At 54.1% G+C, this 12615-nt stretch overlaps 5 protein-coding genes across 5 annotated transcripts; 2 read left to right on the forward strand and 3 right to left on the reverse strand.

Annotated features, from left to right (window-relative positions):
- Positions 1 to 1285: 1285 nt before the first annotated feature.
- CH63R_00957 (Endoribonuclease L-PSP) lies at positions 1286 to 2025 on the forward strand (the record flags this gene model as incomplete). The annotated part of the gene is made up of 4 exons (XM_018295932.1): positions 1286 to 1442; positions 1528 to 1541; positions 1617 to 1820; positions 1909 to 2025. The coding sequence occupies 4 exons, from the start codon at positions 1286 to 1288 to the stop codon at positions 2023 to 2025; spliced, it is 492 nt and encodes a 163-aa protein (XP_018164294.1).
- A 1046-nt stretch (positions 2026 to 3071) lies between these two features.
- On the reverse strand, positions 3072 to 3446 carry CH63R_00958 (uncharacterized protein; the record flags this gene model as incomplete). The annotated part of the gene is made up of 1 exon (XM_018295933.1): positions 3072 to 3446. The coding sequence occupies one exon, from the start codon at positions 3444 to 3446 to the stop codon at positions 3072 to 3074; it is 375 nt and encodes a 124-aa protein (XP_018164295.1).
- A 312-nt stretch (positions 3447 to 3758) lies between these two features.
- Positions 3759 to 7482, reverse strand: CH63R_00959 (Calcium-transporting ATPase; the record flags this gene model as incomplete). Its single annotated transcript, XM_018295934.1, has 3 exons — positions 3759 to 4236; positions 4294 to 4679; positions 4738 to 7482. 3 exons carry the CDS (start codon positions 7480 to 7482, stop codon positions 3759 to 3761), a joined length of 3609 nt encoding a protein of 1202 aa, XP_018164296.1.
- Positions 7483 to 8754: 1272 nt separating this feature from the next.
- On the reverse strand, positions 8755 to 9025 carry CH63R_00960 (uncharacterized protein; the record flags this gene model as incomplete). Its single annotated transcript, XM_018295935.1, has 2 exons — positions 8755 to 8806; positions 8880 to 9025. 2 exons carry the CDS (start codon positions 9023 to 9025, stop codon positions 8755 to 8757), a joined length of 198 nt encoding a protein of 65 aa, XP_018164297.1.
- An 873-nt stretch (positions 9026 to 9898) lies between these two features.
- On the forward strand, positions 9899 to 10522 carry CH63R_00961 (RNA binding protein pym; the record flags this gene model as incomplete). The annotated part of the gene is made up of 1 exon (XM_018295936.1): positions 9899 to 10522. One exon carries the CDS (start codon positions 9899 to 9901, stop codon positions 10520 to 10522), a length of 624 nt encoding a protein of 207 aa, XP_018164298.1.
- Between the last annotated feature and the right edge of the window lie 2093 nt (positions 10523 to 12615).

A 12615-nucleotide genomic window follows, 5' to 3' on the forward strand; every position in this document is an offset into this window, starting at 1 on the left:
GCGGGAAGAAGGGTACGTATCGCTTTGTCGAGCTGTACCCAAGGGAGTAGTACAGTACCTCAGGGGCTTCGCAGCTGGGTACTTACACGCTTATGGAGGAGGGGGGGAAGTGGACCACGCCAGCCTTCACGTCACGCTGATGAAAGGGAGAAAGGAAGGGAATATAGGAAGAAGGTGAGGCCTTAAGGAGTGACTGAAGAAGAAGTTGTAGAAGGAATTGAGAAGAAAAGAGGCCGGCTTCGAATATCGCGACGGTGAAGACGGAGGAGACAAGAAATGGACAAGGGGAAGATTAATGGATTGATCACCCCCGGGGAACTCTTTCTCTCACGCGGAAAAATCAATCGGAGATGGGAGACCTTCTGGCGACGGGCAGGCTGACACTGAACCTTACCTACCTAGGTAGATATCCGTACCCAAGATTGGATGGCCCCCCCAAGGGACACACTTCAGCAGGGATTGATGACTTCTGGGACTGCTTGTGGATTGGACACTTGGCCAAAGCGAGAGAGAGCTGCCATCCGTCGGATGAGTTGATCCAATTGGACGGAGCTGCGCTAACAATTTCGGGTCAATGTTCCAAGGGCGGGTTGGGGGGCGGCGCTCAGACTCGAGGGAGCTCCATCCCACCTTCCGCGCGCCATCGGGTGGTGATTGCCGCGATAAGATAAGAGGGTTTTCTTGATGGACTGAGTCTGAGAGAGCATCCAATACAAGAAGCACTCTCGTTGTCTGGGCAAAAATTGTCGGGGATAGTCTCCGGCAAGCACACGCGCGAATGTGAGCTTCAAGCATGACTTGCATTCCAAGGAAGAGGCAGGTTCGGCTAGGTCGGACACAACGATATACTCTCACCCACGATGCAGAGCCAACCCATGACTTGGTCCGGCTATCGAAACAGGTGAGTCGTTGCATGATGAGATGGCAACTCGAAGTGCCAATGGGAGATGAAGTATTCAGTTCCGGGCCACGAAGGAAGAAAGCACCTCAATTTACTCGATCCAGAGGAGCTCAGTTGACAACCTGACACCTTGGTGCGTTGCCGCACACTGCCTCGCCAGGGCGCCTTACGTAGGGTACCTGAACGTCCGCCACTACCCGCCCGGGGCTCTGGGAGACTCTCAACCGCCGAAGAACGGAGCTCTAGTGCAACGGCGGGGTCGGTCGTCCGAGTCCCGCTCTCTTACCCCAAAGGTGAACTTTACGTGCTCTCTCTCAACCGCCCCGATCAAAACCCCCTCCAATCGCTCGAAAATAAAATCCCCACGGTGTATTTCTTTCCCAAATGTCATCGCTCCTTAGATCCGTCACCAGATTCTCATCCCGTACCGCCATCCGCCCATCCCCCTCCCTCCTGACAAAGTTCCGGCCTCAGCCCTTCAGCCTCCACGCCTCCAAGATGTCTGACCAGTCCATCGTCTTCACCAAGAACGCCCCGGCCCGTGAGTCCTCTCCCTTCCGCCGTTGTCAGTGACGCATGCGGGCAGTCTTGAGAAAGCATTTGCTGACTGGCTGGCCATTGAACAGCTGTTGGTCCTTACGTATGAGTCTCCGTGGTCAATGTTTTCTGCGATTGACATCGCCCTTCAGACTAACCGTGCCCCCCCCTTCCTCAGTCCCAGGCCATCAAGACCCCCACCGCCATCTACTGCTCCGGCCAGATCCCCCTTACCCCCGAGGGCAACCTCCTCGAGGGCTCCATCACGGACAAGACCAAGCAGTGCATCGCCAACCTCGAGGCTGTCCTCGTCGAGGCCGGCTCCTCCATTCAGAAGGTCGTCAAGGTCAACATCTTCCTCGCCGACATGGGCAGCTTCGCTGTGAGTCCTCCCTGTCCCCTTTCACTTATGCGTTCGCCTCTCGTCACACACCCAACGTTTTGGTCACGTTTCCCTGACACACCCCCAGGAGATGAACGGCGAGTACGAGAAGTGGTTCACCCACAAGCCCGCCCGCAGCTGCGTTGCTGTCAAGACCCTACCCAAGAACGTGGACGTCGAGATCGAGGCCATCGCCCTTCCCTAGGCGCCTCTCGGGTGTCGGAGCCAGGTAGATTCACAATTCAAAACAGTCAAAACGTGAGCATAACCCTGCGGGCCTCAGACGATCTGAGTTTTTTCGTGACCCTGTGATGCTTGTCCATTCGTTCCAGGTGTATCGCCGAAGTCGGCTTGTGTAGTCCGAAAATCAGGAACCATACACGACCCGTAGGTTGGTTGATCCTTGGACATAGCCATATTTGTTGTGCCGGGCTCGATAAGCGATATGCTAGCTCATATCGTATCGATAGCTAGACATACATCACACCATCGCAAGAAACCAGTCCTCCCTCACACTGGTCCTTTAGCTCATTATAGCAGTGCCCATAAGCCTCAATTCTGTCACAATTGAACTTGAGTCATCTACAAGCCTCCCCTGGACACGTCAAATGTAGGTAATGTGCAGAAAGGTAGCTTGATGTTCTACAACGCCCTTCCGTCTATCGGTACACTTCCGCCCCTTTCTGGCAGAGCCGCCACCAAGCCAAAGCTCCAAGAAGGCTGCCCCACAATCACATCCGTTCGTAGTAGTCGCATAGTCGTCTATTCCTCGTCGTCGTCGGCCGCCTCGGCGTACTTGTGGCGGATGTCCTTCCATTGGCGCTATATCCGACCCTTTGTTAGCAAACCATGCTCGACTGTGTGACCCGGTGGTGCTTCCGAGCAGCAGTTTCCCCCTTAGAACAGTTTTGTTATAACGCAAGAAGATGGGGTGTTCTTACTCCGCGGTTCAGGTGGTCCCAGTACTTGTTCATCGCACCGTTGAAGCCCCTAGAGCGCAAAATGTCAGCCCACTGTCATTCCCTTTTCCCACTTCGATACGCCCCTGCTTTGTCAGTCCTGCTCCCCCCCAGCCCCGGGAATCGTATCAAATTCTTTTGTTTGGGGGCTTCTCTTACAGCTCGAAAGCAAAGCCCGTCGCAAAGACGAAGCCGAGCATGGTGAAGTTGTTCTTGAAAATAGCACTGTGCCACCATAACCGATTAGCTTGAATTCCCCATCGTCGCATTTGTTCCGTCGGAAATCAGTCGCCTAGCATTCGAAGCAGGAAAACTCCGATCGTTCGGCGATACGAGCAGGGGAGGCGTCGGGGTCGGGGGACTTGCGAGTAGAAGGGGCGTGCGGCGGCCTATGGAGGAGCAACAGTGAGCGATTAGCCAATTGGGATCGTGAGAGGGGTCGCCGTCGAGAGCCAGGCATACCATCTTGAATATCGTCTGTAAATTCGCACGTCTCGTTGTGAGGCAAGGGTGCTTCGTGGTGGTCGGCGAGGCGATGGTCGTTGAAAGAGTGGGTTGAGTCGGATAGTTTTGGGAGCGAGGTCTTGACGAAATTCGCGATGTTCCGGGAGCAACCAGCTTTGCCGAAATACATGCCCCCTGATTGGCTACCGTATCCACCTTTCATCGCCCAGCAGCTGCTTGATGACTAAGGCTCAGCAGCGCTAACTTCACAAGTTGGGTTTTAAGCCGCACGTTGATTGTGCCCACGATCCATTGGCCAACGACAGCTTCGTGATATTGGAGCATTTCACACACGATGCGCTTGCTGCATGACTGCACTCGTACCAAATAGCGACCGATAGGTATACATAATTGAATTCGAAGCAAAACACTGACTGGCACCTTACGTTTTTGGTCTCGGCACTTTGTGTGAAAAGTTCATGACCGAATAATTGTACTAATACATGACTACGACTATCTCAAATGTTCACCCCGATCAACCCTCTTTGGTAGGCGATATGCTGTGGTCGTGACCGCTCATCTTCACCTTGGCATGAACCTTTACGTCGTGCACTCTCTGTCTGAAAGGAATGTGCGACTCTGCCCTGCGGCCACGGAGTCCGGTGTGTGTCCGCAGAGGAGGCTCGAGGCCGTCGGCAAACCTGCGATGCTCCTCGAGGCGTTTGTCTGAGATGGTCTCCGGTGCCCACTTCTTCCGGATGAACCAGGGCAGACATGCCGCCACCCATGCGTCGGGGATCAGGCGGATCAAGACGCCAAAGGGGATGGAAATGGCACCGAGACCGACAGACAGTCCCCATTCCTTTCCATTCAGAGGCTTGATTTGGAATGCATCGCCTCCAACAAAGATGATGAGAACTTGCCCACCGATCATAATGAGATTGATACCGATGAAAAAGTAGTTCTTAGTGATGTTCTCGAAGATGTTGAGCTTGTTGTCCAGGCGGCGGTTGCTAGTTGACAATTAGTGCATGGTCAATCAATAAGTTATTCATTCTAGGTGCACGTACTTGAGCTCGTTGAAGATTTGCAGCCAAACAAACGTGTTGAAGACGAGGGTTCTCAAACGTTCGTGGTCATCGTCAGAGTTGCTGTAGCCCAGCAGACTCCGACCGGCAAAGTTCAAGACGAAGGTGATGACGAGTTGGCAGATTGCCTGGCCAACGATCATCTTTGCCATTCTCAGAGTTATGAGCGAGGCAGACTTTCGATCAGGCTTGCGGTCCAGAACACTTCGTGTGGGGGGGTCCGTGGCAAGCGCAAGTGCTGCAAAGGTATCCATGATCAGGTTGACCCAGAGCAGCTGAACAGCGTTGAGCACTGATTGCTCAGTAGAGCTGGCAACCGCGGTGACAAAAGTCAAGACGACAGCGGTGACGTTGACGGTAAGTTGGAACTATTCCAAGGGTCAGCACTTTCAAGAACGACAATATTGGCGGACCCGTTTGGCATACCTGCAGGAACTTTTTGACGGAGTCGTTAACGGCTCTTCCCCACATCAACGCCTTGACGATGGAAGCAAAATTGTCATCCATAAGGATGATGCCTGATGCCTCCTTCGCGACTTCGGTGCCCGCAATGCCCATGGAGAAACCGATGTCTGCCATTTTGAGCGCGGGAGCGTCGTTTGTGCCATCGCCAGTGACGGCAACCGTCTCGCCGAGGTCCTTGAGAGTGCGGACCAAGATCCTCTTGTCTTCGGGGCTTGAGCGGGCGAGAACCTGCAGCTTGGGAACGATATCCTTGAGCTCTTCTTCCGTCTTTCGTCGGAAGCTTGGGCCCTCCATGGCTATGCCGCCGTCTTCGGGATGATAAATACCACACTCCTTGGCGATTGCTCGCGCGGTCAAAATGTTGTCACCTGTCACCATGCGGACTACAACGCCTGCGCGATTACAGTCCTTAATGGCGTCAATAACAGAAGGTCGCAGTGGGTCTTTGATACCGTATATGGCAATGAGCGTCATGTCCTTGTGTATCTTGTCGAAGTCCGCTGTCCTGGAATCCTCTTCAGAGACGGCGTCCTTGGGTGGCCAGGAATCAAAGTCTCGGAATGAAGAACCAATGGTGCGAAGGGTCTGGCCGGCGTATGAGTCGATTGTCTGTGCGAACATCTCCCTGTCTTCGGCCGCCATTTCCACGGAACTCAGTTCGGAACCACTGGGGTCGTCAAGGACTCTGGTACATTGCTTCAGGAGGATTTCCGAGGCCCCCTTCACGTAGGCTCTGTACTTTCCATCAGGGAGCTTTACCACAGTCGCCATGTACTTCACTGCTGAGTCAAAGGGCACAACCTGGACAACATTGGCGTTTGTTCGCTCCTCCTGGACAGGCCCAGCTCCCAACTGATCACGGCTGAAAGTGAGCAGGGCGACTTCAGTCTTGGAACCAATGAAGGTGTGCTCTCCTTCCTGGTCCCCTTCGAATGCCGTGGAGTTGACAGTGTTGCCTTGTATTAGGAGCTGCTTTGTCTCCGGACTCAGGTTTTTGGTGAAGTCGCCAACCGAAACGTTCTGAACTTGATTGACGGCTGTTTCATCAGACGGTGACGAGCTGTTCTTGGGCTTCTCAGCTGTGGGCTCTTCGAGAGGGGCGTCAGTACCGCCAAAACTGATGCTCTTCCCGAGAGTTGTGGCAACGACCGACATCTTGTTCTGCGTGAGGGTTCCTGTCTTGTCCGAACAGATGGTCGTCGCATTGCCCATGGTCTCGCAGGCTTTCAGAACTCGAACCAAGTTGTTGTCTTTCATCATCCGAGTAGTTGCGAACGCAAGTGCAAGCGTGACAGCCAGAGGCAGACCCTCCGGGACGGCCACAACAACGACAGTGACAGAAACGATGAAAAGCTTGAGAAAGGCCTGACCTTTCTGTTCGGGGCTGTCGTTGTTCCCTGGAAGCGCGGCAAGAAACTTGATGAAAAGTACCACGAACAGTAGCAGAGCTGCACCGCCTCCAACCTTGGCGATGAGGTCGGCAAGTATGTTGAGTTTTCTCTGCAGCGGAGTATCTTCTTGGTCGGTTCTAAGTGACATGGTGATGCGACCGTATGAAGAGTTGACACCAACCGCAGTAACCAAGAAAGTCCCGGTACCCTCCTGGACCTTGCTTCCTGAAATGATAAAGGGGTCCATCTTCTCGATGTCGGGACGGTCGACGTTGTTGTGTGCCATTTGCTCGAGAGCCTCATACACCTCATCGGCGCCGACCTTTTTGAGGAGATCGGATTCGCCCGTAGCCGAAGACTCATCACACTTGACACCGTGACCTTCGATGAAGATACCGTCGACTGGGACCATGTCTCCGGTCGACAGATGGACGACGTCGCCAACGACGATGTCATAGACGGAGATCTCAACCGACTTGCCAGAACGGACGACTTTGATGGTGCGATCGTCGTTCCTTTTGTTAAGCGTGTTGAACTGACGCTGCATCTTCCAGTCATTGATTGAGCCGACCAAGACAACGATGATGATGGCGATCATGATGGCAACACCCTCTACCCACTCCACTTTGGCTTCACCTGGCTCGTGTGCTTGGCCGAAGGTTTCGTACAGGCCTAGTGCGAGGGAGACGACGGCCGCAATTGTCAACAAAATCAACACCTTGTCGTTGTAGGCAATCCAGACCATCTGGAGGAAGGACTTTTGTTTCTTGGGGGGCAATCTGTTGTCTCGAAACGCGTGCTTCCGATCCGAAAACCCGCCGGTGTATTCGGATGGGGGCGGCGGAATGGGAACGTCGTTCTTTGCATTGGGATCTGGTTGAGGGACTGCATTGCCAGCTGCGCCATACTTGGGTACGCCCTTGAGAGCGACTTCCTCGAAAGAGACTTTGGCGTCTAGCTTGTCTTCGTCGGTTCCCAGACCGGACTTGCGGTTGGTCTGCAGTCCCTTCTCCAAGCCATTGAGGCCCCCGAGAGCGTAAAAGGCGCTGAGACTCTTCGGGTTTAGGAGCTTGGTGAGATGGCCAGGAGTGAATGCGAACTTGCTCTCCTCTTTGGCATTGAACATGTCCTCTGTGCCGCGATCTGGAGTAAGAGCATCTGCTGTGTCCAGGGTGAATTTGCGAGGCGCATATTGGCTTTTGTCCTCCGTTGCTTTCGACTCGATGTCCAGTGGCTGATTCTGATTCTTCTCGTCTTGGGTCGACATGTTGACGCCTTTCTCGGCATTGGGGCCGGGGTCGTTGGCTGTTGCCATGACAGGTAGTTATGAGGGGTGTCGGTATATGCTGTGCGGCCTTCGAATTGATAGAGACAAGTATGGTTGGGCTTAGACTATGCTTATCATAACCCTTCTTCCGAATGAAGGATGGTCCGGCGGAAGCAGGGCGTCCGTCTGTTGATGTAATTTAGACTCGAGTTGAAGAAAAACAAGAACGGAAAGGCAAATGTTAAGCTACGGTACTGAGCAAGACGACCAAAACAATCAAATGGGAAGGAGCGAGCTGGATTTTCTTACCCAAAAGATTGAGACTAGCCTACGTTCCTTCTAGAAGTCGCCGTAAGCTTGAAGTGATGTGCGAAGGATGGTTCGCAGGGTATCTTTTGGAAAGAACGAGCAACCAGCACAGATCGGTGATATCGGTGACTGGGAAGAAGGAGAAGTGGAAGAACACGAAATGTGAACAAGAGAAATGGGGGAAAGAGATGATGGGTATCATTTGAGAAAGGGAGAGGGTAGAGCCAAACTACCTATCTAGCTTGGTTCACCATGGTACGCCATGCACCTGGTCGTACTTGTCCCGGTTGAGCGACACTCATTATGGCCAATTTCACCTGCTGTGATGACACCCATACGGCTGGTGTCTTCTTTTTGCGTTGCGCCTGCATAAACCCGCGGTATTCGGCGGTTCAAGCAAACCGTACCCAAGGATGGGACGAGCAATGACGACTGAAGCTGCTGTTGACTGCTCAGAGCAGCCCGAAGAAGCCAGGCCCCAAGGGGCCAATGCCCAAGATCGAGCGTGCAGGGCAGGCTATGACCGTCGTCTGGAAGCACATTCGCTGACTGCTCCTTCGGGTCGTTTCTGGTTTGATGAGAGCGAGACCAGCATGTCGCCTAAGTCTTGGCAAACGCGGACTGTGGCCACGAAGCTTGACTGACGGGGGAGAAGCTTGTATTTCTTGGCCAGCTTGCCTGCCTGATGGACAGGCCGATACCTCCTTAATCAGTCGGTTCCCGTAACTTGTCCCTCACATGTCGTCAGGGGGCATGGAAGATGGTGTCGCATTGTTTCTTGTAAGCATACCAGCGGAGGGGGATTTGACAGCATACAAAGATGTCGGTCAGCCTGTAAGCTTAAGAGCGCACCCTCTGCGGCGATGGGGAGTGCAACACGCGCCGCCCTCAGACCCTGGCGTCTACGTCATGCTGCCCGACGGGCGCTTTCAGCTTGTACCACGCCCTGTTGACATGATGGAAACAGCTAGCAGCCAAACAATCTCAGGGCAACAACCCGCGGTCACAATGTTAAGCCATGTTCCGTTTATAGGCAATAACCACGGCCGCTTGAACAGCAAGCCTATCGCGCTCGCAGAGGTCAATGGGATTCGTATGGGCAATTTGTTTTTGAAACAGGTAATCGGGAGACTAACTTACAATGGCCAGCGAGGCCACACGGGACGGCTTGCTGCGCTGTCGCCCCCATCCCACCCTGTCGACTGTCACCACCACCGAGACTTTGCTGTTCCAAACCCAAGGGGAAAACCATGGAAGCACAGGGGTGAGATATCGCTAACATGGGATGGCACACGCCCAAAGTACCTACCTAACTGTACCGACACACCTCTCTGCCTCTCCTCACCGAAAGACACGCCGGTTGACTTTGTGTCTGACCAGCCAGTTGCGCAACACACGTGGCGTCATCCTGACCAGACCGCATTTTCTAAGGCGCCGAGGGTGTGACCCGGCTTGCCCAAACTGTGGCTGCTGCTCCCCACCCAGCTGCCATGCCATGACAGACGATGACGGTCGGTACGTCCCCTTGCTGATTCTGTTTTGGTTTCCCCTTGGTTGCCTCCCTCTCGTCTGGTGTTCCTGAACCCGCCGGATCAGACGAAGACTGTCTCTGACCAATCAAACGCTTGCTCTTCCACAGAAGGCCCCGACCCCAGGGTGGTCTGTGCATGATGCAGGAGGGGTTGTTTCGACTTCAACTCCCACAGGCAGGCGCATTCGCTTTCTTTTTGCCCGCCAAACGCCAACGGCCCTGATCAAACCGCATCCTCGCATCGAAACCTGGCCTCCGCCGCCTTGGTTTGCGATTCCGGCCTTTTCTGCACCTTCAGGATTCGTCAAACTGCCCCGACGCCTGCAGCTGCTCCCCCGGCTTTTGGCGAAACGGACCAGCTGCACGCACGCACGTGCACCCCGCTCCCCTGGTGCTGAGCTCAAATCAAGCTGCCACCCGCCATCAACGCATAAGTGCCCAAAGCCACCAACGAGCGCTTTGGGCGGACGGGGAGCCACGCACCCAGCCTGCTTGAACCACGCAGCCTCGCAACGACCCTCTGAAGCTCATCGATTGGACCAGTCCGACGGCGGGCTTCTTAGCCGGCCCATTGCTACTACCTGTCCAGCCAACTCTGCCAAACCCACCAAGGTTCCCAACAATATGCCTTCCGAACCCACCAAAGCCTCTAATGCGGGCATCATCACCGATGACGCGGGCGAGCGCCAGATCCCCGAGTCGAAGCGAGCGGATGGAAGCACGCGCAAAGCCATCAAGATCCGTCCCGGCTACCGCCCACCCGAAGATGTTGAGGTCTACAAGAACCGCACGGCTGCAGCTTTCCGTGACCGAACCACAAAAGGTGGCATTCCTGGTGCGGCGAGTCTGACGGAGGAAAAACCCGAAGCCTCTTCTTCTGCTGCGAGCAACAAGAATGCGAAGCGTCGAGAAGCCAGGAAGAAGGCCAAGACTGCTGGCGAGGACGAGGTCACAGACGCCAAGCAGCAGCCCGGCGCCGATGTCCCCAAGGCGGAGGAGGCCGACCCTGAAATTGAGAAAGAGAAGAAGGCACGGAATCTTAAGAAGAAGTTGAAGCAGGCCAAAGACCTCAAGAACAAGAAGGAGGGCGGAGAGACGCTACTGCCCGAGCAGATCGCCAAGGTCATCAAGATCAACGAGCTCATCCGCGAATTGGATGCTCTAGGCTTTGATGCCGAAGGAGAGCCCAAGGCTAAGGGCGAGGCCGAGGGAGATGCCAAAACCAAGGATGACTCAAACGAAGCCTGATGTTCGAGTCAATGACGTTCTCATCTTTCGACTCTCGAGCCTCATGCGATGTATGGTCGAACTGCTCAAATATTCACCGTCAGGCTGCCTGCTCGATGTTCACACACCGATATTAAGCTAAACGTCCATCCGCCACAGTTACTCGAGCAAATGATGCTTGGATGTTTTCTTTGGCGCACGCAGTTTTGCAAATACTAGCAGTCCCAGATCTGGCTCTGCTGGCACATCATTGGCCCGATGAGAAAATCGCCTCGCGATATGAAGCATCCTGTTCTAGGTCAAGCAACCATTTCCAACCCAACCTTCTCACAGCCACGTCGGAGGCAGATACGCATCTGTAACTGGGCATGTATAAGTCCAAACAGGTATACTTCAAGTTAGGGATAAGGGCGGGCCTTATGCATGTCTCTTTGCATTAAAGCGCTCTCCAGCACATCATGCGTGGTGAGACCGGTGCGGTGACCAACAGATGAACGATGCTGCGGCTAGAGATGACGGGCCATGGTCGCAGTACCCTACATGTACTCCAGTAGGTAGTTGTCTTCAACAAGCAAAGTCCTGCTTGGCAGCATTGAAAAGGTTTCCTCTGCGCCACAGCATGAAATTTTGGTCTGGCAAGTACAACCCTGTGTTTGAGGTGTTCGCGGTTCGCAGTTTATGTGTAGTCGGCATAAGATCCATCTAGGTGAGGGTAGTTGCGAAATGATCATCGGTATCCTAGCAGCCCATGGAGAACCTGTTTGGCGTTGTGCCGAATTCCTCCTGTCGACTTGCAAACATACTGCTTCCGTGGTCTTACGGGCCCGAACTGGACGTGTGGAGCCCTGTGCCGATCCGGGACAAGCCCGTGCCGTCCTATTGGAATCCAGATCGGAGTCAGGGCGCGGGAGGCTTTCCCGGTCAACTCCTGGGTTGAATTGCAGACTGTTTCTGGAATCTTTCCAACGGAAGTGGGGTGACAGTCTGCAGACGGATGGGTCCCGCAGGAGGGTCTTCCATCCGAGGGGCGGCCGGGGCTGCAGCCAAGGGCCTGAGAGACTTGAAATAAGTACGACAATAAGAACCTGCCTGAAGGTCGCCACCACAGCGAGTCAATGAATAGTCAAATCCAAATCGGCGGGTGTCCCGCCTCGAGCCTCACGTTCACCTACAAGCCCGTTCAGAATAAATTGGCACGCTCCTAGCTTCTTCTCTTCTATGCGTTTGGGTAGCGATGGGGCAAGTCATTCAACCGGATCCTCGCTCAACGTTTATTGGTTTGCTGTGTGAAAGTTTAACCCAAATGAACGGATGGCACATAGCCGTCGGCGGTGAAGCCGAGCCGTCAGACGAATGGGTTGAATTCCGATGACGAGGTCACGACGGGTCCGCCTTCTGAAATTTACTAGAATTGGCTCTTTATGTTCTTGGGCAATGGAGAGACAATGTCAATACGGGGTCTACTCTAAGCTGGGCGAAAGGCATGCTTTATCACGTCCCACTTCTGCTCCGTTCCATATTGCGCACGGAAAACCTGAGGGCTTTCTTCGGCCACACAATTTCTTTGTTAAAGCCAAACTTCATCTTCTTGATCGGGATATTATGTCGCCCCGGGCAATGTGTACGATCAGGCGCAATGCGCTAGTCTACACCATAAGGATTGACTGCGATTTCATGTCAACAGCTGCTGCGGCGGTACATAGGCCTAACTGCAATATGCTGTCCCGGAATCGCAAAGTCCCCCTTCCAAGCGCGTATCTGAGACCGATTGGCCCAGATGATAGCCTGTGATATCCGGGGCCAGGTAGCGAAAGAAAACCACTGGAGCGAAGCATCATACTGCCATATCAATGAGTAATGCACCAATGAACCCAGGCGAGCGTGGTTATCGAAGTTGACGGCCCGTATCACGGTTCACTAACCCCGCTCGAAAATACGTCTTGCGATCTGTTGATTTCCACAGCACGTATCGTTGGATGGCAATGGTGATGGTGATGGGACTGGAACTTGGTCTATAAAGACGCAATGCAGGGGTGTCAGGGTCAACCGGGCTAGGGAGACAGCCGTCCGCACCACCTCACCGGGGCCACCCTGATCAGTGGGATTGGGGGTCG

Source organism: Colletotrichum higginsianum, chromosome 1, assembly GCF_001672515.1.
Source record: "Colletotrichum higginsianum IMI 349063 chromosome 1, whole genome shotgun sequence".
Classification (NCBI taxonomy): Eukaryota; Fungi; Ascomycota; class Sordariomycetes; order Glomerellales; family Glomerellaceae; genus Colletotrichum; species Colletotrichum higginsianum.